The 22,147-nt window shown below is 47.4% G+C and overlaps 1 protein-coding gene and 1 long non-coding RNA gene across 2 annotated transcripts; both read right to left on the reverse strand.

Moving 5' to 3' along the window:
* Nucleotides 1–10,576: 10,576 nt before the first annotated feature.
* Nucleotides 10,577–12,739, reverse strand: LOC127593731 (uncharacterized). Its single transcript, XR_007960480.1, has 2 exons — nt 12,186–12,739; nt 10,577–11,276 (listed from the first exon to the last, which is right to left on the reverse strand). It is a non-coding gene; the product is annotated as an uncharacterized LOC127593731 (long non-coding RNA).
* Nucleotides 12,740–16,969: 4,230 nt separating this feature from the next.
* On the reverse strand, nt 16,970–21,839 carry dnajc2 (DnaJ (Hsp40) homolog, subfamily C, member 2). Its single transcript, XM_052055332.1, has 16 exons — nt 21,637–21,839; nt 20,923–21,113; nt 20,775–20,850; nt 20,559–20,657; nt 20,260–20,482; nt 20,088–20,153; nt 19,910–20,001; nt 19,700–19,821; nt 19,482–19,631; nt 19,320–19,408; nt 19,151–19,220; nt 18,862–19,058; nt 18,602–18,702; nt 17,475–17,585; nt 17,226–17,386; nt 16,970–17,109 (listed from the first exon to the last, which is right to left on the reverse strand). The coding sequence occupies exons 1-16, from the start codon at nt 21,689–21,691 to the stop codon at nt 17,041–17,043; spliced, it is 1,872 nt and encodes a 623-aa protein (XP_051911292.1). The 5' UTR covers nt 21,692–21,839; the 3' UTR covers nt 16,970–17,040.
* Nucleotides 21,840–22,147: the final 308 nt, after the last annotated feature.

A 22,147-nucleotide genomic window follows, 5' to 3' on the forward strand; every position in this document is an offset into this window, starting at 1 on the left:
AACGGCATAGTATACTAAACCCTTTTTAGCCCGACAAAAACGGCATAGTATACTAAGCTCTTTTTAGCCCGACAAAAACGGCATAGTATACTAAGCCCTTTTTAGCCCGAAAAAAACGGCATAGTATACTAAGCCCTTTTTAGCCCGAAAAAAACGGCATAGTATACTAAGCTCTTTTTAGCCCGACAAAAACGGCATAGTATACTAAGCCCTTTTTAGCCCGAAAAAAACGGCATAGTATACTAAGCTCTTTTTAGCCCGACAAAAACGGCATAGTATACTAAGCCCTTTTTAGCCCAAAAAAACCGACATCGTATAGTAAGGCGTTCTTAGCTTGACAAAACGACCATGTATAGTAAGGCGTTTTTAGCACGAAAAAAACGACATAGTATAGTAAGGCGTTTTTAGCCCGAAAAAAACGATCATGTATAGTAAGGCGTTTTTAGCCCGAAAAAAACGACCATGTATAGTAAGGCGTTTTTACCCCAAAAAACAACCATGTATAGTAAGGCGTTTTAGCCCGAAAAAAAAACGCATTATAGTATGGCGTTTTAGCCCGAAAAAAACAACATAGAATAATAAGGCGTTTTTAGCCCAGGCAACGTTACTTGCATCGGTCGTCAGTTGAAGCGGAGCCGCCGGCTTCGGGAATGTCAATGTCGCGGCTTTGGCGAGGGCGGCTTTCGTGGCTTCGAAGGATTTGCTCTGGGCGGGGGTCCATTTCAGGTGTTTTGGGTTGCCGCTGAGCGCATCGTATAGCGGGGCCATGACGTGGGCGAGGCGAGGCAGGAAACGATGATAATAGTTCACCATCTCAGTGAACTCTTGGAGAGTCTTGATTGTTTTCGGCGTAGGGAACTTGCGGATGGCGTCGACTTTGGCGGGCAGGGGGCGGACTCCGGAAACGTCCATTTCGTAACCGAGGAATTCCACTTTCGACGCGCCGAAAACGCACTTGTCTCGTCGTACTACCAAGCCGTTGTCGCGGAGCAGTTGGACGACGTTTCGGACGTGGTCGTGATGTTCTGCCTCCGTCTTCGAATGGATGAGCATGCCGTCGACGTAACATACACAGTACAACAGTTCGCCGAGGATGCTGTCCATGAGGCGTTGAAAGGTGGCGCCGGAGTTGCGAAGACCGAACGTTGAGTAGTAGAAGACATAGGAGCCGAACGGCGTGATGATCGCCGTTTTGGGGACGTCGGGCTCGTGGACGGGAACTTGAAAGTAACCCTTCAAGAAGTCCAGTTTCGTGAAGTATCTGGCGCCGTCCAACTCGTTGGTGATGTCCGCGATGTTGGGTAGGGGATAGTGATCCGGTTCCGATTTCACATTCAGCAGGCGGTGGTCTCCACACGGCCGCCATGAACCGTCAGTCTTTTTTACCATGGGCAGCGGTGACGCCCATGGACTGGATGCTTTCTTGCAGAGTCCCATCCTTTCCATTTCGGCGAAAGCTTGTTTGGCGGCCTTGAGTTTGTCGGGCGAGAGGTGTCGGAACTTGGAATAGACGGGTGGTCCTTTTGTCTCGATATGGTGGAAGATTCCGTGTTTCGCTGCTTTTCCCGGCGTCTGGTGAAGTTCGGGTTTGAAGACATCGGCGTACTCGGTTAGCAGGTGCTCGTATGGGTTGTGATTGTGATCCGGTTCCGATTTCACATCCAGCAGGCGGTGGTCTCCACACGGCCGCCATGAACCGTCAGTCTTTTTTACCATGGGCAGCGGTGACGCCCATGGACTGGATGCCTTCTTGCAGAGTCCCATCCTTTCCATTTCGGCGAAAGCTTGTTTGGCGGCCTTGAGTTTGTCGGGCGAGAGGCGTCGGAACTTGGAATAGACGGGTGGTCCTTTTGTCTCGATATGGTGGAAGATTCCGTGTTTCGCCGCTTTTCCCGGCGTCTGGTGAAGTTCGGGTTTGTAGACGTCGGCGTACTCGGTTAGCAGGTGCTCGTATGGGTTGTTGGTTGTGATTGTGATCCGGTTCCGATTTCACATTCAGCAGGCGGTGGTCTCCACACGGCCGCCATGAACAGTCAGTCTTTTTTACCATGGGCAGCGGTGACGCCCATGGACTGGATGCTTTCTTGCAGAGTCCCATCCTTTCCATTTCGGCGAAAGCTTGTTTGGCGGCCTTGAGTTTGTCGGGCGAGAGGTGTCGGAACTTGGAATAGACGGGTGGTCCTTTTGTCTCGATATGGTGGAAGATTCCGTGTTTCGCCGCTTTTCCCGGCGTCTGGTGAAGTTCGGGTTTGAAGACGTCGGCGTACTCGGTTAGCAGGTGCTCGTATGGGTTGTTGGTTGTGATTGTACAGGCGTTGACGTTTTCTTGGACCCGGGCGACGAGGTCGGTGGACTGGAACGATTGGAGATTCAGTATTCTTCGGTTGCCGACATCGACCAGTAGGTTATGGTGCCCGAGGAAATCGGCTCCGAGCAGTGGTGTCCTCACGTCGGCGACAATGAAGTCCCAGGCGTATCGGCGGTTGGCGATCTTGATGTGGATGCGGCGGCATCCATACGTGGCGATGGGCGTACCACAGGCGGCCACGAGTTTGACTTGGCATGGCTGGTAGTGCGTCGGTTTTGGTCTGTGGCGGGGTAGATGGAGCGGCATGCTCCGGTGTCGACCAGGAATTCGCGATTGGAGATGGCTGTATCGGGTTTCAGGTTGGCGTAACTTCTGACTGAAGAATCCCAGAGGCTGCGGGATACCGTTGATGACCTGCTCCATCACACCTCCTACAGCAACGTTACTTGCATCCGTCGTCAGTTGAAGCGGAGCCGCCGGCTTTGGGAATGTCAATGTCGCGGCTTTGGCAAGGGCGGCTTTCGTGGCTTCGAAGGATTTGCTCTGGGCGGGGGTCCATTTCAGGTGTTTCGGGTTGCCCCTGAGCGCATCGTATAGCGGGGCCATGACGTGGGCGAGGCGAGGCAGGAAACGATGATAATAGTTGACCATCCCAGTGAACTCTTGATCGTTTTCGGCGTAGGGAACTTGCGGATGGCGTCGACTTTGGCGTAATAAGGCGTTTCTAGCCCGAAAAAAACGGCCATGTATAGTAAGCCCTTTTTAGCCCCGAAAAACGGCCATGTATAGTAAGGCGTATCTAGCCCGAAAAAAACGGCCATGTATAGTAAGGGGTTTTTAGCCCCGAAAAACGGCCATGTATAGTAAGGCCTTTTTAGCCCCGAAAAACGGCCATGTATAGTAAGGCCTTTTTAGCCCCGAAAAACGGCCATGTATAGTAAGGCCTTTTTAGCCCCGAAAAACGGCCATGTATAGTAAGGCGTATCTAGCCCGAAAAAAACGGCCATGTATAGTAAGGGGTTTTTAGCCCCAAAAAACGGCCATGTATAGTAAGGCGTATCTAGCCCGAAAAAAACGGCCATGTATAGTAAGGGGTTTTTAGCCCCAAAAAACGGCCATGTATAGTAAGGCGTATCTAGCCCGAAAAAAACGGCCATGTATAGTAAGGGGTTTTTAGCCCCAAAAAACGACCATGTATAGTAAGGCGTATCTAGCCCGAAAAAAACGGCCATGTATAGTATGGGGTTTTTAGCCCCGAAAAACGGCCATGTATAGTAAGGCGTATCTAGCCCGAAAAAAACGGACATGTATAGTAAGGCCTTTTTAGCCCCGAAAAACGGCCATGTATAGTAAGGCGTATCTAGCCCGAAAAAAACGGCCATGTATAGTAAGGCCTTTTTAGCCCCGAAAAACGGCCATGTATAGTAAGGCGTATCTAGCCCGAAAAAAACGGCCATGTATAGTAAGGCCTTTTTAGCCCCGAAAAACGGCCATGTATAGTAAGGCGTATCTAGCCCGAAAAAAACGGCCATGTATAGTAAGGGGTTTTTAGCCCCAAAAAACGGCCATGTATAGTAAGGCGTATCTAGCCCGAAAAAACGGCCATGTATAGTAAGGGGTTTTTAGCCCCAAAAAACGGCCATGTATAGTAAGGCGTATCTAGCCCGAAAAAAACGGCCATGTATAGTAAGGGGTTTTTAGCCCCGAAAAACGGCCATGTATAGTAAGGCGTATCTAGCCCGAAAAAAACGGCCATGTATAGTAAGGCCTTTTTAGCCCCGAAAAACGGCCATGTATAGTAAGGCGTATCTAGCCCGAAAAAAACGGCCATGTATAGTAAGGGGTTTTTAGCCCCAAAAAACGGCCATGTATAGTAAGGCCTTTTTAGCCCCGAAAAACGGCCATGTATAGTAAGGCGTATCTAGCCCGAAAAAAACGGCCATGTATAGTAAGGGGTTTTTAGCCCCAAAAAACGACCATGTATAGTAAGGCGTATCTAGCCCGAAGAAAACGGCCATGTATAGTAAGGGGTTTTTAGCCCCGAAAAACGGCCATGTATAGTAAGGCGTATCTAGCCCGAAAAAAACGGCCATGTATAGTAAGGGGTTTTTAGCCCCAAAAAACGGCCATGTATAGTAAGGCCTTTTTAGCCCCGAAAAACGGCCATGTATAGTAAGGCCTTTTTAGCCCCGAAAAACGGCCATGTATAGTAAGGGGTTTTTAGCCCCGAAAAACGGCCATGTATAGTAAGGCGTATCTAGCCCGAAAAAAACGGCCATGTATAGTAAGGGGTTTTTAGCCCCGAAAAACGGCCATGTATAGTAAGGCGTATCTAGCCCGAAAAAAACGGCCATGTATAGTAAGGGGTTTTTAGCCCCGAAAAACGGCCATGTATAGTAAGGCGTATCTAGCCCGAAAAAAACGGCCATGTATAGTAAGGGCTTTTTAGCCCCAAAAAACGGCCATGTATAGTAAGGCGTATCTAGCCCGAAAAAAACGGCCATGTATAGTAAGGGCTTTTTAGCCCCAAAAAACGGCCATGTATAGTAAGGCGATTTTAGCACGACAAAAACGACCATGTATAGTAAGGCGTTTTAGCCCCAAAAACGACCATGTATAGTAAGGCCTTTTTAGCACGACAAAAACGGCCATGTATAGTAAGGCCTTTTTAGCCCCCAAAAAACGGCCATGTATAGTAAGGCGTTTTAGCCCCCAAAAACGGCCATGTATAGTAAGGCCTTTTTAGCCCCCAAAAAACGACCATGTATAGTAAGGCGTTTTAGCCCCCAAAAACGACCATGTATAGTAAGGCCTTTTTAGCCCCAAAAAACGGCCATGTATAGTAAGGCGTATCTAGCCCAAAAAAAACGGCCATGTATAGTAAGGGGTTTTTAGCCCCAAAAAACGGCCATGTATAGTAAGGCCTTTTTAGCCCCGAAAAACGGCCATGTATAGTAAGGCCTTTTTAGCCCCGAAAAACGGCCATGTATAGTAAGGCCTTTTTAGCCCCGAAAAACGGCCATGTATAGTAAGGCGTATCTAGCCCGAAAAAAACGGCCATGTATAGTAAGGGGTTTTTAGCCCCGAAAAACGGCCATGTATAGTAAGGCGTATCTAGCCCGAAAAAAACGGCCATGTATAGTAAGGGGTTTTTAGCCCCGAAAAACGGCCATGTATAGTAAGGCGTATCTAGCCCGAAAAAAACGGCCATGTATAGTAAGGGCTTTTTAGCCCCAAAAAACGGCCATGTATAGTAAGGCGTATCTAGCCCGAAAAAAACGGCCATGTATAGTAAGGGGTTTTTAGCCCCGAAAAACGGCCATGTATAGTAAGGGGTTTTTAGCCCCGAAAAACGGCCATGTATAGTAAGGGGTTTTTAGCCCCAAAAAACGACCATGTATAGTAAGGCCTTTTTAGCCCCGAAAAACGGCCATGTATAGTAAGGCGTATCTAGCCCGAAAAAAACGGCCATGTATAGTAAGGCCTTTTTAGCCCCGAAAAACGGCCATGTATAGTAAGGCGTATCTAGCCCGAAAAAAACGGCCATGTATAGTAAGGGGTTTTTAGCCCCGAAAAACGGCCATGTATAGTAAGGCGTATCTAGCCCGAAAAAAACGGCCATGTATAGTAAGGGGTTTTTAGCCCCGAAAAACGGCCATGTATAGTAAGGCGTATCTAGCCCGAAAAAAACGGCCATGTATAGTAAGGCCTTTTTAGCCCCGAAAAACGGCCATGTATAGTAAGGCGTATCTAGCCCGAAAAAAACGGCCATGTATAGTAAGGGTTTTTTAGCCCCAAAAAACGGCCATGTATAGTAAGGCGTATCTAGCCCGAAAAAAACGGCCATGTATAGTAAGGGGTTTTTAGCCCCAAAAAACGGCCATGTATAGTAAGGCGTATCTAGCCCGAAAAAAACGGCCATGTATAGTAAGGCCTTTTTAGCCCCGAAAAACGGCCATGTATAGCAAGGCGTATCTAGCCCGAAAAAAACGGCCATGTATAGTAAGGGGTTTTTAGCCCCGAAAAACGGCCATGTATAGTAAGGCGTATCTAGCCCGAAAAAAACGGCCATGTATAGTAAGGGGTTTTTAGCCCCGAAAAACGGCCATGTATAGTAAGGCGTATCTAGCCCGAAAAAAACGGCCATGTATAGTAAGGGGTTTTTAGCCCCGAAAAACGGCCATGTATAGTAAGGCGTATCTAGCCCGAAAAAAACGGCCATGTATAGTAAGGGGTTTTTAGCCCCAAAAAACGGCCATGTATAGTAAGGCGTATCTAGCCCGAAAAAAACGGCCATGTATAGTAAGGGGTTTTTAGCCCCAAAAAACGACCATGTATAGTAAGGCGTATCTAGCCCGAAAAAAACGGCCATGTATAGTAAGGGGTTTTTAGCCCCAAAAAACGGCCATGTATAGTAAGGCGTATCTAGCCCGAAAAAAACGGCCATGTATAGTAAGGGGTTTTTAGCCCCAAAAAACGGCCATGTATAGTAAGGCGTATCTAGCCCGAAAAAAACGGCCATGTATAGTAAGGGGTTTTTAGCCCCGAAAAACAGCCATGTATAGTAAGGCGTATCTAGCCCGAAAAAAACGGCCATGTATAGTAAGGGGTTTTTAGCCCCAAAAAACGGCCATGTATAGTAAGGCGTATCTAGCCCGAAAAAAACGGCCATGTATAGTAAGGGGTTTTTAGCCCCAAAAAACGGCCATGTATAGTAAGGCGTATCTAGCCCGAAAAAAACGGCCATGTATAGTAAGGGGTTTTTAGCCCCAAAAAACGGCCATGTATAGTAAGGCGTATCTAGCCCGAAAAAAACGGCCATGTATAGTAAGGGGTTTTTAGCCCCAAAAAACGGCCATGTATAGTAAGGCGTATCTAGCCCGAAAAAAACGGCCATGTATAGTAAGGGGTTTTTAGCCCCAAAAAACGGCCATGTATAGTAAGGCGTATCTAGCCCGAAAAAAACGGCCATGTATAGTAAGGGGTTTTTAGCCCCAAAAAACGGCCATGTATAGTAAGGCGTATCTAGCCCGAAAAAAACGGCCATGTATAGTAAGGGGTTTTTAGCCCCAAAAAACGGCCATGTATAGTAAGGCGTATCTAGCCCGAAAAAAACGGCCATGTATAGTAAGGCCTTTTTAGCCCCGAAAAACGGCCATGTATAGTAAGGCGTATCTAGCCCGAAAAAAACGGCCATGTATAGTAAGGGGTTTTTAGCCCCAAAAAACGGCCATGTATAGTAAGGCCTTTTTAGCCCCGAAAAACGGCCATGTATAGTAAGGCGTATCTAGCCCGAAAAAAACGGCCATGTATAGTAAGGGCTTTTTAGCCCCAAAAAACGGCCATGTATAGTAAGGCCTTTTTAGCCCCGAAAAACGGCCATGTATAGTAAGGCGTATCTAGCCCGAAAAAAACGGCCATGTATAGTAAGGGGTTTTTAGCCCCAAAAAACGGCCATGTATAGTAAGGCCTTTTTAGCCCCGAAAAACGGCCATGTATAGTAAGGCGTATCTAGCCCGAAAAAAACGGCCATGTATAGTAAGGGGTTTTTAGCCCCAAAAAACGGCCATGTATAGTAAGGCGTATCTAGCCTGAAAAAAACGGCCATGTATAGTAAGGGGTTTTTAGCCCCAAAAAACGGCCATGTATAGTAAGGCGTATCCAGCCCGAAAAAAACGGCCATGTATAGTAAGGGGTTTTTAGCCCCAAAAAACGGCCATGTATAGTAAGGCGTATCTAGCCCAAAAAAAACGGCCATGTATAGTAAGGGGTTTTTAGCCCCGAAAAACGGCCATGTATAGTAAGGCGTATCTAGCCCGAAAAAAACGGCCATGTATAGTAAGGGGTTTTTAGCCCCGAAAAACGGCCATGTATAGTAAGGCGTATCTAGCCCGAAAAAAACGGCCATGTATAGTAAGGGGTTTTTAGCCCCAAAAAACGACCATGTATAGTAAGGCCTTTTTAGCCCCGAAAAACGGCCATGTATAGTAAGGCGTATCTAGCCCGAAAAAAACGGCCATGTATAGTAAGGGGTTTTTAGCCCCAAAAAACGGCCATGTATAGTAAGGCGTATCTAGCCTGAAAAAAACGGCCATGTATAGTAAGGGGTTTTTAGCCCCAAAAAACGGCCATGTATAGTAAGGCGTATCTAGCCCGAAAAAAAACGGCCATGTATAGTAAGGGGTTTTTCGCCCCAAAAAACGGCCATGTATAGTAAGGCGTATCTAGCCCGAAAAAAACGGCCATGTATAGTAAGGCCTTTTTAGCCCCGAAAAACGGCCATGTATAGTAAGGCGTATCTAGCCCGAAAAAAACGGCCATGTATAGTAAGGGGTTTTTAGCCCCAAAAAACGGCCATGTATAGTAAGGCCTTTTTAGCCCCGAAAAACGGCCATGTATAGTAAGGCGTATCTAGCCCGAAAAAAACGGCCATGTATAGTAAGGGCTTTTTAGCCCCAAAAAACGGCCATGTATAGTAAGGCCTTTTTAGCCCCGAAAAACGGCCATGTATAGTAAGGCGTATCTAGCCCGAAAAAAACGGCCATGTATAGTAAGGGCTTTTTAGCCCCGAAAAACGGCCATGTATAGTAAGGGCTTTTTAGCCCCAAAAAACGGCCATGTATAGTAAGCCCTTTTTAGCCCCGAAAAACGGCCATGTATAGTAAGCCCTTTTTAGCCCCGAAAAATGGCCATGTATAGTAAGGCGTTTTAGCCCCCAAAAAACGACCATGTATAGTAAGGCCTTTTTAGCCCCAAAAAACGACCATGTATAGTAAGGCTTTTTTAGCCCGAAAAAAACGCCTTACTATAGTATGCCGTTTTAGCCCGATAAAAACGACAGTATAGTAAGGCGTTTTTAGCCCGAGAAAAACGACCATGTATAGTAAGGCTTTTTTAGCCCGAAAAAAAACAACATAGTATAGTAAGGCGTTTTTAGCCCGAGAAAAACGACCATGTATAGTAAGGCTTTTTTAGCTTGAAAAAAACGACCATGTATAGTAAGGCTTTTTTGGCCCGAAAAAACGCCTTACTATAGTATGCCGTTTTAGCCCGAAAAAAACGACAGTATAGTAAGGCGTTTTTAGCCCGAGAAAAACGACCATGTATAGTAAGGCTTTTTTAGCTTGAAAAAAACGACCATGTATAGTAAGGCTTTTTTGGCCCGAAAAAACGCCTTACTATAGTATGCCGTTTTAGCCCGAAAAAAACGACAGTATAGTAAGGCGTTTTTAGCCCGAGAAAAACGACCATGTATAGTAAGGCTTTTTTAGCCCGAAAAAAACAACATAGTATAGTAAGGCGTTTTTAGCCCGAGAAACACGACCATGTATAGTAAGGCTTTTTTAGCCCGAAAAAAAACGACCATGTATAGTAAGGCTTTTTTGGCCCGAAAAAAAACGCCTTACTATAGTATGCCGTTTTAGCCCGAAAAAAACGACAGTATAGTAAGGCGTTTTTAGCCCGAGAAAAACGACCATGTATAGTACAGCTTTTTTAGCTTGAAAAAAACGACCATGTATAGTAAGGCTTTTTTGGCCCGAAAAAACGCCTTACTATAGTATGCCGTTTTAGCCCGAAAAAAACGACAGTATAGTAAGGCGTTTTTAGCCCGAGAAAAACGACCATGTATAGTAAGGCTTTTTTAGCCCGAAAAAAACGACCATGTTCGACCATGATTGTTCACCCACTAATAGGGAACGTGAGCTGGGTTTAGACCGTCGTGAGACAGGTTAGTTTTACCCTACTGGTAATGTGTTGTCGCGATAGCAATCCTGCTCAGTACGAGAGGAACCGCAGGTTCAGACATTTGGTGTATGTGCTTGGCTGAGGAGCCAATGGTGCGAGGCTACCATCTGCGGGATTATGACTGAACGCCTCGAAGTCAGAATCCCGCCTAGACGTGCCGATACCGTAGCGCCGCCGCCCCCCGGTTGGTCAAGGTTAGCGGCTCCGGCCGCGCGGAACGCCGTTCGACACTGGGCTGGGGTGCGCCCGGATGATGGGTGCCCCCTCTCCGGTTTATCACACCGCATGTTTGTGGAGAGCATGGTGCTAAATGACTTGCAAACGACCTGATTCTGGGTCAGGGTGTCGTACGTAGCAGAGCAGCTCCCTCGCTGCGATCTATTGAAAGTCATCCCTCGATCCAACCTTTTGTAAGGCGTTTTTAGCCCGAAAAAAACGACCATGTATCGTCAGGCTTTTTTGGCCTGAAAAAAACGCCTTACTATAGTATGCCGTTTTAGCCCGAAAAAAACGACAGTATAGTAAGGCGTTTTTAGCCCGAGAAAAACGACCATGTATAGTAAGGCGTTTTTAGCCCGAAAAAAACGACCATGTATCGTCAGGCTTTTTTGGCCCGAAAAAAACGCCTTACTATAGTATGCCGTTTTAGCCCGAAAAAAACGGCAGTATAGTAAGGCGTTTTTAGCCCGAGAAAAACGACCATGTATAGTAAGGCGTTTTTAGCCCGAAAAAAACGACCATGTATCGTCAGGCTTTTTTGGCCCGAAAAAAACGCCTTACTATAGTATGCCGTTTTAGCCCGAAAAAAACGACAGTATAGTAAGGCGTTTTTAGCCCGAGAAAAACGACCATGTATAGTAAGGCTTTTTTAGCCCGAAAAAAACGACCATGTATCGTCAGGCTTTTTTGGCCCGAAAAAAACGCCTTACTATAGTATGCCGTTTTAGCCCGAAAAAAACGGCAGTATAGTAAGGCGTTTTTAGCCCGAGAAAAACGACCATGTATAGTAAGGCGTTTTTAGCCCGAAAAAAACGACCATGTATCGTCAGGCTTTTTTGGCCCGAAAAAAACGCCTTACTATAGTATGCCGTTTTAGCCCGAAAAAAACGACAGTATAGTAAGGCGTTTTTAGCCCGAGAAAAACGACCATGTATAGTAAGGCTTTTTTAGCCCGAAAAAAACGACCATGTATAGTAAGGCGTTTTTAGCCCGAAAAAAACACCTTATTATAGTATGGCGTGTTAGCCCGAAAAAAACGACAGTATAATAAGGCGTTTTTAGCCCAGGCAACGTTACTTGCATCGGTAGTCAGTTGAAGCGGAGCCGCCGGCTTCGGGAATGTCAATGTCGCGGCTTTGGCAAGGGCGGCTTTCGTGGCTTCGAAGGATTTGCTCTGGGCGGGGGTTCATTTCAGGTGTTTTGGGTTGCCGCTGAGCGCATCGTATAGCGGGGCCATGACGTGGGGGAGGCGAGGCAGGAAACGATAATAGTTCACCATCCCACTGAACTCTTTTAGAGTCTTGATCGTTTTCAGCGTAGGGAACTTGCAGATGGCGTCGATTTTGGCGGGCAGGGGGCGGACTCCGGAAACGTCCATTTCGTAACCGAGGAATTCCACTTTCGACGCGCCGAAAACGCACTTGTCTCGTCGTACTACCAAGCCGTTGTCGCGGAGCAGTTGGAGGATGTCAGTCTTTTTTTTTTTTACCATGTGCAGCGGTGACGCCGGCTTTGGGAATGTCAATGTCGCGGCTTTGGCGAGGGCGGCTTTGGCAAGGGCGGCTTTGGCAAGGGCGGCTTTCGTGGCTTCGAAGGATTTGCTCTGGGCGGGGGTTCATTTCAGGTGTTTTGGGTTGCCGCTGAGCGCATCGTATAGCGGGGCCATGACGTGGGGGAGGCGAGGCAGGAAACGATAATAGTTTACCATCCCAGTGAACTCTTGATCGTTTTCGGCGTAGGGAACTTGCGGATGGCGTCGACTTAGGCGTAGTAAGGCGTTTCTAGCCCGAAAAAAAACGGCCATGTATAGTAAGGGGTTTTTAGCCCCGAAAAAAACACCTTATTATAGTATGGCGTGTTAGCCCGAAAAAAACGACAGTATAATAAGGCGTTTTTAGCCCGAAAAAACGACCATGTATAGTAAGGCTTTTTTAGCCCGAAAAAAACAACATAGTATCGTAAGGCGTTTTTAGCCCGAGAAAAACGACCATGTATAGTACGGCTTTTTTAGCTTGAAAAAAACGACCATGTATAGTAAGGCTTTTTTGGCCCGAAAAAAAACGCCTTACTATAGTATGCCGTTTTAGCCCGAAAAAAACGACAGTATAGTAAGGCGTTTTTAGCCCGAGAAAAACGACCATGTATAGTAAGGCTTTTTTAGCCCGAAAAAAACACCTTATTATAGTATGGCGTGTTAGCCCGAAAAAAACGACATAGTATAATAAGGCGTTTTTAGCCCAGGCAACTTGCATCGGTAGTCAGTTGAAGCGGAGCCGCCGGCTTCGGTAATGTCAATGTCGCGGCTTTGGCAAGGGCGGCTTTGGCAAGGGCGGCTTTGGCAAGGGCAGCTTTCGTGGCGTCGAAGGATTTGCTCTGGGCGGGGGTTCATTTCAGGTGTTTTGGGTTGCCGCTGAGCGCATCGTATAGCGGGGCCATGACGTGGGCGAGGCGAGGCAGGAAACGATAATAGTTCACCATCCCACTGAACTCTTTTAGAGTCTTGATCGTTTTCAGCGTAGGGAACTTGCAGATGGCGTCGATTTTGGCGGGCAGGGGGCGGACTCCGGAAACGTCCATTTTCGTAACCGAGGAATTCCACTTTCGACGCGCCGAAAACGCACTTGTCTCGTCGTACTACCAAGCCGTTGTCGCGGAGCAGTTGGAGGATGTCAGTCTTTTAATTTTTTTTTTTTTTTTTTTTTTTTTTTTACCATGGGCAGCGGTGACGCCCATGGACTGGATGCTTTCTTGCAGAGTTCCCGAGGAAATCGGCTCCGAGCAGTGGTGTCCTCACGTCGGCGACAATGAAGTCCCAAGCGTATCGGCGGTTGGCGATCTTGATGTGGATGCGGCGGCATCCATACGTGGCGATGGGCGTACCACAGGCGGCCACGAGTTTGACTTGGCGTGGCTGGTTGTGACGTCGGTTTTGGTCTGTGGCGGGGTAGATGGAGCGGCATGCTCCGGTGTCGACCAGGAATTCGCGATTGGAGATGGCATCGGTGACGTAGAACCCCTGGTTCGGGTTGGCGGTTGTACAAACGTAACTGTGATCAGGGCGCCACGCCGCCGGCGTTACTGTCGGCGGGTGGCCGTCGCGTTTTTTGAGAACTTGCAGTTCGTGAGGCAGTTTCTCGCGTCTGTGCCGAACTTGTTATGGTAGCTGCAAATACCAGACGGTAGCATGTAGCCGCGGGACCACTGGTTCTGGGGCGGAGCTTGACGGCGATCATGCGGCGGGCCTGGACGGTGGCGTACGGCATTGATGACTGCGTCCTCATTGGGCGGGGGTAGTGCGCTGCAGGCGGCGGCGACCGGCGTCGACTTCTCGGCGGCTTTGGCGACTAGTGCGGACATTGACAGCGTATTGGCGTCGTGGAGGGCGGCGCGAACTGAGGACGGGATGGACTGTAGCCATAGTTCGCGCATGAGGTCGACTTTGCGAGGCTGGCTTGTAGACGGATCGGCGCCGGGTAGTCGGGCGAGTGACTGCATCTCGTTCCACAAACAGAGCTGTGCGGTCGCCTAGATCCTGACTGGGCATGGCGAGCAGTCGTTTGGCGCGGGCGCCGATGGTAAGGGTATAGTCTTTCAGCAGGTGATCTTTCGACGAGTCGTACGTGATTTTGTCGTCTTGCTGGTCCAACCATGCCGACACGTGCTGGAAAACGCTGTCGGGGATGGCTTCCAAGACGTAGTCCGCTTTTGTTCTCGGATCTGTGACTTTTCTGAGGCGGTATTGTACTTCGGCCCGGCGAAACCAGGAAACGGGTTCCTGAGTGGACTGGAACGATTGGATTGACGGCGTGGATTGTGAGTTTGTTGTCGGACGGCGTCTGCGGTTCCGACCGGGTCGGGGGCAGGCCGTTGGAAAGCGGTGGAGTTGTCGACATCTTGAGTCTCGAAGGTTGCGTGTTGAGAACGGCGAACTCCTTTTGTTTTCAGCACTAGTGGGGGGGCACATGGGAATCATTTCATTAGTACACTAAAAACAAGAGCACAACAAAGCTTCTGCTAATTGGAGCAAGATGATTAAGAAACAAGTGTTAGCATGTTAGCGTGGAAGTGTTTTTTTTTTTTGTAGAGGGCTGGGTTAGTTTTGGTGAGGACGAGGGTGGGCCTATATTTGATCAGAAATGAGCAGAACCACTTTTTTTAAAAAAAATTATTTTACCTTCACCAAAACCGGACTAAACGCTAGCTCGTTAGCACGGAAGCTAACCGCGGACGTTAGCACGGAAGCTAACTGCGAAAAGTCGCTACGCAGCTGGAACCCACGACCAGAGACCAACCAACCAAATGCCAGCGAGCGTGAGGGAGCCGGTAAACCCACTTGCCACGTTAGAAACACCCAGCAGCAAGCCTACTGGACACGTCACAAACTAGCATACAACCAGCTAGCAACGAGACCCGACAAAATTCATTCTCAAGTAAATGAATTACTCCAGCAACAAAAAGAACTTTTTACGGCGCTCTTGCAACAACAGGAAAATTTCAAAGGATTTGTCAAGATGATAATAGACTCAACAAACTCACGACTTGACACTTTTACCAGGGAAGTCCAAGAAATAAAAACCAGCATCAACTTTACCCAAAAAGAGGTAGACGACATTAAAAAAAAATCTAATCTGTCAAACTGGCCATTCCAAAGACATGCAAACGGAATTCTACAAAGTATGTGACGGCATGCTTGTATTAACGGACAAGGTGGACTACTTGGAAGGACAGTCAAGAAGAAAAAAGTGTTGAATTAAGACTGATTTCTTTCATTTTTACTTTTTTATCTACCTTATTTTCTGTCAAATTATTACTGTATATGTTTTATGTTCAATAAACAAACAAACAAAACCGACAACCAAGAAAACAGGCGTTTTTAGCCCCAAAAAAACGACCATGTATAGTAAGCCCGAAAAATGTATAGTAAGGCTTTTTTAGCCCAAAAAACGACCATGTATAGTAAGGCGTTTTTAGCCCGAAAAAAACGACCATGTACCTTATTTTCACTACTATTCGACGCACCGTACGGTTGGGCACAGTCTCTTAATGGGTGACATTTCTGTATTTTACACATACACAGGACGCACTGTACTAATGGGCGCAGTTTTACAGTGGTAAAACATACGCTTAAACATACGGCATGCATGCATGCTAACACGTTAGCTTGAAGCATACACTGAAGCTCAAAGCTAAAACACATTTTTAAAAAGGCAAAGAAAGCAGAACCGAGTTCGGGTGTATTTTATTTACAAGGTACTCACGTTTTTTTTTTGCTCGATCATCACTCAGAAAGCCATCAAAGTCGTCATCTTCTGTGTCCGAATTGAACAATTGAGCAAGTATCGGTAATCCATCCAAACCCCCGGGTTCCCTCTCGTTGTCAGAGTCACTCTCGGAACAATTGTGCAAGTATCGGTAATCCATCCAAACCGCCGGGTTCCCTCTCGTTGTCAGAGTCACTCTCGTCGTCATGTGGCTCCACAGAAATTATGCCGGCTTTGCCAAAAGCTCGAACAACTGTACTAGCAGATACGTTCGTCCAAGCAGCCACAATCCATTCACTGATTGTGGCGTAACTAGCCCGGCGCTTCCTCCCACTCTTCGTGAAGCTGTGTTCGCCAGCGATCATGCCGCTCGCAACTTCACTTTGAAGCCGATGTCCAGCGGTTGGAATTCCTTTTCGGGGGTTCTTGGAAACCATTAGCACGATAATGCTCATACTCTCATTTTAAACAGGTGCTTGTACCTGTTAGAGGCGGACCCACCCAGGTGCGTGCCTGTCCTCACTCACGTCCACCTCTCTTCATATATTTACATATATGTGCACGGACGCGCTTCACTGATTGGCCGACCTCTTCTCCGCACTTCACTGATTGGTTCAACAACACGTCGGAGATTCGGCTGTGTTTTGGCAAGACAGTGGTGATTTTCTGTGTCTTACGGAGACTTGGGCAGGTACTGGTGGGTACAACGCTTTGATTGAACTGTTACCACCTGACTGTGGTTTCCTCGATACCCCGAGGACATCGGGACGCGGTGGAGGTACGGTAAGCATTTTTAAGAACAAATTCAAATGTAAACGGTGCACATTCAAGGCGTTTTTAGCCCGAAAAAAACGACCATGTATAGTAAGGCGTTTTTAGCCTGAAAAAAACCCGACATAGTATAGTAAGGCATTTTTAGCCTGAAAAAACAACATAGTAAGGCGTTTTAGCCCGAAAAAAACGACCATGTATAGTAAGGCGTTTTTAGCCCGAAAAAAACGACATAGTAAAGTAAGGCATTTTTTGCTTGAAAAAAACGGCACAAGTTTGCTGCATCTCGACGGTAACGAGGAATGATGAGAGACATTTCTTTTATTTTTTTTCTCATTCTAGGCTCCACCCCAATCTGCGAGGACATCGGCAGACAGATGTTGTGCTACAGTCGCATGATCCCTTTGCACGAACCCCCCCTCCCTCTCCCCCGACCGCCGGAAGACAGCTGGGGGAGGCTCGAGCACGCCCCCGCGACACTTGCCAGGAGAAGCAGATGAGAAAATGGATGGGAGGGTGGACGAAGAACACCCACGCTGGCAGGAAGAGACCATGAGGGCACGACAGGCCGGAGCTGGATTTGACCCCCACACCTCTGCGCTCACACTCCAGCACGAACCAGTCGACCGCCAGGGTCACACTCAAATGTATAAATATAATACAATTGTTTTTTTGTTTTTTAAAGAACAACACAACATTCTAATAATAATCATGATTCTATAATTGACTCTGTTGTCATTTTTTACTCTTGCTTGCCACTTGCTCTTGTGCAGCTTTCTTGGCTTTTACCATCTCCACCAGTTCCTACCAGAAAAAAAAACGGACTCGTCAGCTCAGTCACAACAGGACGATTTGCACCAGTTCAAGTGGAAAGGTCATTGCGTGCCAAACCAACGACCGTGCCAGCTTTTCTCCCTCACCTTGTAGCGCTTCATGCAGTCTTTCTTGTTTCGCCCGGGGACAGCGTCGGCAATCTTGTCCCAGCGTTCAGGTGTGCTAACCGGAAACGTCTTGAGGGCCTGCTCCAGAAGCTTCTGTTCCTCCGTGGTCCAGGGGGCTGCGCTTCCATCACCACCTGGAGCTGAATCATACAAGGACAACAACAAGCTTTGACAAAAAAAAAAAAAACCTCATGGCGCGCAGACGGGACCACTTTACTTCACACTCACCTTCGAAGCGCTCTGACGGCACCGCGTTGTCAACGGTGGCTGGCACCGAGTTGTGTTCCTTCTTGAATTTCTCAAAGGCTTTTCTGTTGATGTCATCTTTCTGCAATGGATCTGAAAAGACAACAGTAAGTAAAAAGTCATTGCTGTCATGGACTACTATACTGTCGTTTTTTTTCGCTAAAACACATGGTCGTTTTTTGGGGCTAAAAACGCCTTACTATACATGGTTGTTTTTTTCAAGCTAAAAACGCCTTACTATTCTATGCCGTTTTTTGGGTTAAAAACGCCTTACTATTCTGTCGTTTTTTTTCAGGCTAAAAAGGCCTTACTATACATGGTCGTTTTTTTCAAGCTAAAAACGCCTTACTATACATGGTCGTTTTTTTCGGGCTAAAAACGCCTTACTATTCTATGCCGTTTTTTGGGTTAAAAACGCCTTACTATTCTGTCGTTTTTTTTCAGGCTAAAAAGGCCTTACTATACATGGTCGTTTTTTTCAAGCTAAAAACGCCTTACTATACATGGTCGTTTTTTTCGGGCTAAAAACGCCTTACTATTCTATGCCGTTTTTTGGGTTAAAACGCCTTACTATTCTGTCGTTTTTTTTCAGGCTAAAAAGGCCTTACTATACATGGTCGTTTTTTTCGGGCTAAAAACGCCTTACTATACTATGCCGTTTTTTTGGGCTAAAAACGCCTTACTATACTATGGTCGTTTTGTTGGGCTATAAACGCCTTACTATACTGTCATTTTTTTGGGCTAAAAACGCCTTACTATACTATGGTCGTTTTGTTGGGCTATAAACGCCTTACTATACTGTCATTTTTTTGGGCTAAAAACGCCTTACTATACTATGGTCGTTTTGTTGGGCTATAAACGCCTTACTATACTATGTTGTTGTTTTCAAGCTAAAAACGCCTTACTATACATGGTCGTTTTTTTTTGCTAAAAACGCCTTACTAGACTATCTCGTTTTTTTCAAGCTAAAAACGCCTTACTATACATGGTCGTACTACATAACAGAACAATTTCTTTTCAAAGGAGCCGCGCGCCACACAATGGCAAATAATTAATAAAAAAAATGCAGAAATATGTCAGACCAAATCAAAGTGTTTTTCCCTATTTACCAAGCCGTTGTAAACTCTTGGCTTTGTTGATGACGTCTTTCGCTGTCCTCTTCATGCCGCTTGTGGAGTGTAGATTCATATAGTTGGCAATAACTTCCCATCTGGGGGGGGGGGGCGAGAATAAATATATATATACATATATATACAGTATATATACACACACACACAATGTATGCAAATACAAATCTATGTCCACACAGCAAGTATTCCCCCTAAATGGTCGACAAAGGTCAAGTCCAGACGCGAGGCCCGCATCTCACCTGGCATTGGTTCCAGCCGGGAAGAGGTTGACGGCCTTAATGAGCAATTGGAGGTCTTCCTCATTCCAACCTTTCCCGCCACCACCACCCCCGCCCGCTGCGCCGCCTCCGCCGGGCTGCTCGGCGCCGCGAGAGGCCTGCATCGCCTGCACCTCGGCGTCCCGCTCCCTCTGAAGCTGCACGTTCACCTCCTGCACCTGCAAGGAAGGGCCCGTTGCGAGAGATGGGGTGTGCTGAAGGGGGGGGACACAGCCCCCCCCCCCCCGCCCGCCTTTTCTTTTTTTTTTACCTGCTTCTCGACCGCCACTTTGCTGTCCTCCTTTGAAGCGGAGGCCAGGATTTCATTGAGGCTCTGCAGGCTGCGAGTGAACACGAGGACAACTTCTGTCACGCGGCCAAAGCCGGATTGTTTTTTTGTGCCTGTGCGGGTAACAAAGACGCCGCCACAATATTTTTACCTCGCCAGTTCGAGCCTGTCACAGAGCTTCTCCACCTCTTCCATCATCTTCACATTTTCGGCCTCGCTGTCCGCAAAGTAATTCCAGTTCTGTGGGATGTGATGCAGAGCGGTTAGTCCGAGGAGACGCGTCTGGAGCAAAGAAGTCGGCCCGGGAGTCCACCTTGCAGGAAATTCGGAGCTTCTGCCTCTCCTTCTTTATGGCTTTCTTCTGGATGTCTTTTTCCTTTTTGGCCAGCTGGGCGGCCTGCTTGGCTTCTTCGTCTTCTTTTTCCTTGGCTAAACGAGCCGCCTCCATCTCGGCCTGGCGGGCCTAAAAACGAGCGAGGCTGCCGTGAAGCCATTCATGGAGCTCCAAGCGGGCCCGCCGGGACGACTTACTCGCTCCTTTTCTTCCTGCTCTTTCTTCTTGGCCTCGACTTTTGCCTTCTTCTCGGACTCCTTGCGGGCTTTCTCCTCCTCTTTGAACCTCTTGATCCTCGGATCGCAACTGTAGGCCGTATCTGTGTTGGACAAACGCAGGATGGCCACTTGGGGTGATTCCTCAAGCGCACGCGTTGCGAGGTGTTGCCACGTCTGTCGTCTCTGTACCGACTAGCGTTCGTATTCTGATCATCTCCTCCTTCTTCCTCTGAGCTCTGGAAGCTCGATTCTGCTTTTCGATCCATCTCCTCTCGTCTCGACTTCGGAGTAGGGGAGAGAATAGGAAGGGCGCGTCAGACACGGAAGGGCCGACGGATTGCTTTTCAAGTGCGAAAAAAAGGTCTACCACTCAGCCTTGTCCTTTTCCTCTTCATCCAGGTATGAGAATTCCCTCCAGGAATCAAAATTGTACCTGCATCAACAGAAAGAAATTCAAACGTCCCGAGACGAACACACAACGGTTTGACAAGAATCAAGCCGACGGATGGCGGCGCAGCCCCAGAGTATGCCGCACGTACCAAAAGGAGTAGAAATTGTCCACTTCTTCAAAGGAAGACTCTGTCGTGCCGATGCTGGGCGCATGCTTTTTGGTCGACCACTGGGAATTCCTCTCAAAGACGGCGGGAAACACCTGGAAGAAGTTTTCTTTGCCTTCCCCCTTGGAGGGCACGCCGTTATCAAATGTGGGATCGACGCTGTCGAAGGCTCGCCGTCTCACGGGGTCAGACAGGGTTTCGATGGCTGGCGGGCGTAAACAATCACCGGGGGGAGCATGAGTAGCGATCCCCCCCCTCCAAACAAACGCAATGTCACGCACCTTTGGTGATGCACGTGAAATAGTCATTGTCGCCTTCCGAAATCTGCTCGCCGGCAGCTTTCCTTTTGTCCGGATGGTGCTTCAACACAATGGCTTTGTCTGTTGAGAAACAATTGAGAATGTGACCAAGGGGGAACGTCGCGACTGCTCCGCTAACCGTGAGCTGCGCGAGAACCGCACGTTAGCATAGAAAAAGGGCATGTGAGGCATACTTACGGGCAGCTTTGATCTGTTTTTGAGTGGCTTTGTATCTCAGGTGCGGAAGACCGAGGACGGCGTAGTGGTCTTGATTCTATCAAGTAAGGAACAAAAAGGCAAACTGTAAGTGGAAAAATGTCAAATTGTCGGTTGCCCCCACCCCTACCTTCCAGTCTTTTGGATCGAGCGATCGGAGCATGGGATGCTCTTCCAACTGAAAGTCCTCATCATCCGACTCCTCGGAGGACTCCTCCTCCTCTTCCAACTCCTGAAAGGAGGTTGACACGGTCCGGTTTCTCCTCTTCACGTATGCTTCGAACCAGCGGCCCACTGGCTCCACCTGAACCTGCACAGAGGCTGAGAGGGACGTAGGTTTTATTTGCATGTATGGGCATTCAGAAATGTATACCCTGTAGCAGGGGTGTCACACTCATGTTTGTCGCTGGCCTCTTTGGAGTTGCCATGGCATTACGACAGTGAAACCGAATCAATGTTTAATCATCATAAGATATACTTTATTTGTCCCGCACTGGAGAAATTTACAGAGTTCAGAAAGGAAACCACTAGGTAGGGAGAGGGGGAAAAACGCGGGGGGAAAGGAAGAACAATGATCATATCGTTATTACTTGTACAGAATACAGTAACATTTCATTGATGGATTGACTAGTTTTTGTTCCAATTATTGTCCACGTGAGTGTAAATTAGCACTACTCGCATTAACGTGTGTGAGGAGACTCATCCATAAGCCAGTGATTTCCCTCTGGTATGAGCTCAGTGTTTGCTGTTTCCAAACGTATTGCTAACGAGCATGCTATCAAACGCTTCTATAGTAGCTTAGCAGGCTAACTAGTGCCGGCCTCGAGAGTCATTCAATCTTTACCGGCAATCTCTTGAAAGACAGTCGTTTCATCCGCGTCCACCGCTTCTAATAACATTTTTGCAAGGAGGGCAACACGAACATTGGATAACCACAATATTCCAAATTAATTCTTCAAATTTCAGTCAGAGCTAACGCATTTTTACCGCAGCGACATGTGTCGGAGCGATTTCAACGTCATTCCCACATGTGTCGCGGAATCATACGTCATTTCCGCCTATGTCGCGGGACCTGTACGTCATTTCAGCTTTTTACATTTTGGGAGTATTTTTTCGGTTTTTTTTTGTGGTGAAAATGCCTTCCTAATTTGCTTTGTTTATAAAAAAATTAAAGGAGTACACTTCACCGAATAACTTAATACAGGGCACTTGTGATTCTTGCGCGTCTCGATTGAGCGACGTAAACTGCTCCAGAAATCAGCCTTGTTACTGTTACACAAAACGACATCCGGGCCGTGAGCCCAAACTTATGTTTTCTCCCTCTCTCTGTCGCATTTCTTTTTTTTTTTTTGTTC

This window comes from Hippocampus zosterae, chromosome 21 (genome assembly GCF_025434085.1).
Source record: "Hippocampus zosterae strain Florida chromosome 21, ASM2543408v3, whole genome shotgun sequence".
Lineage (NCBI taxonomy): Eukaryota > Metazoa > Chordata > Actinopteri > Syngnathiformes > Syngnathidae > Hippocampus > Hippocampus zosterae.

Coding starts and splice junctions, on each gene's coding strand:
- dnajc2 (XM_052055332.1), bottom strand. CDS start 21,691: ATGTTATTAGAAGCGGTGGACGCGGATGAAACGACTGTCTTTCAAGAG. Junction 19,632..19,699: donor AGCAGGAAGAAAAGGAGCGA/GTAAGTCGTCCC, acceptor GCTCGTTTTTAG/GCCCGCCAGGCCGAGATGGA. Junction 17,586..18,601: donor CAAGAGTTTACAACGGCTTG/GTAAATAGGGAA, acceptor TTGTCTTTTCAG/ATCCATTGCAGAAAGATGAC.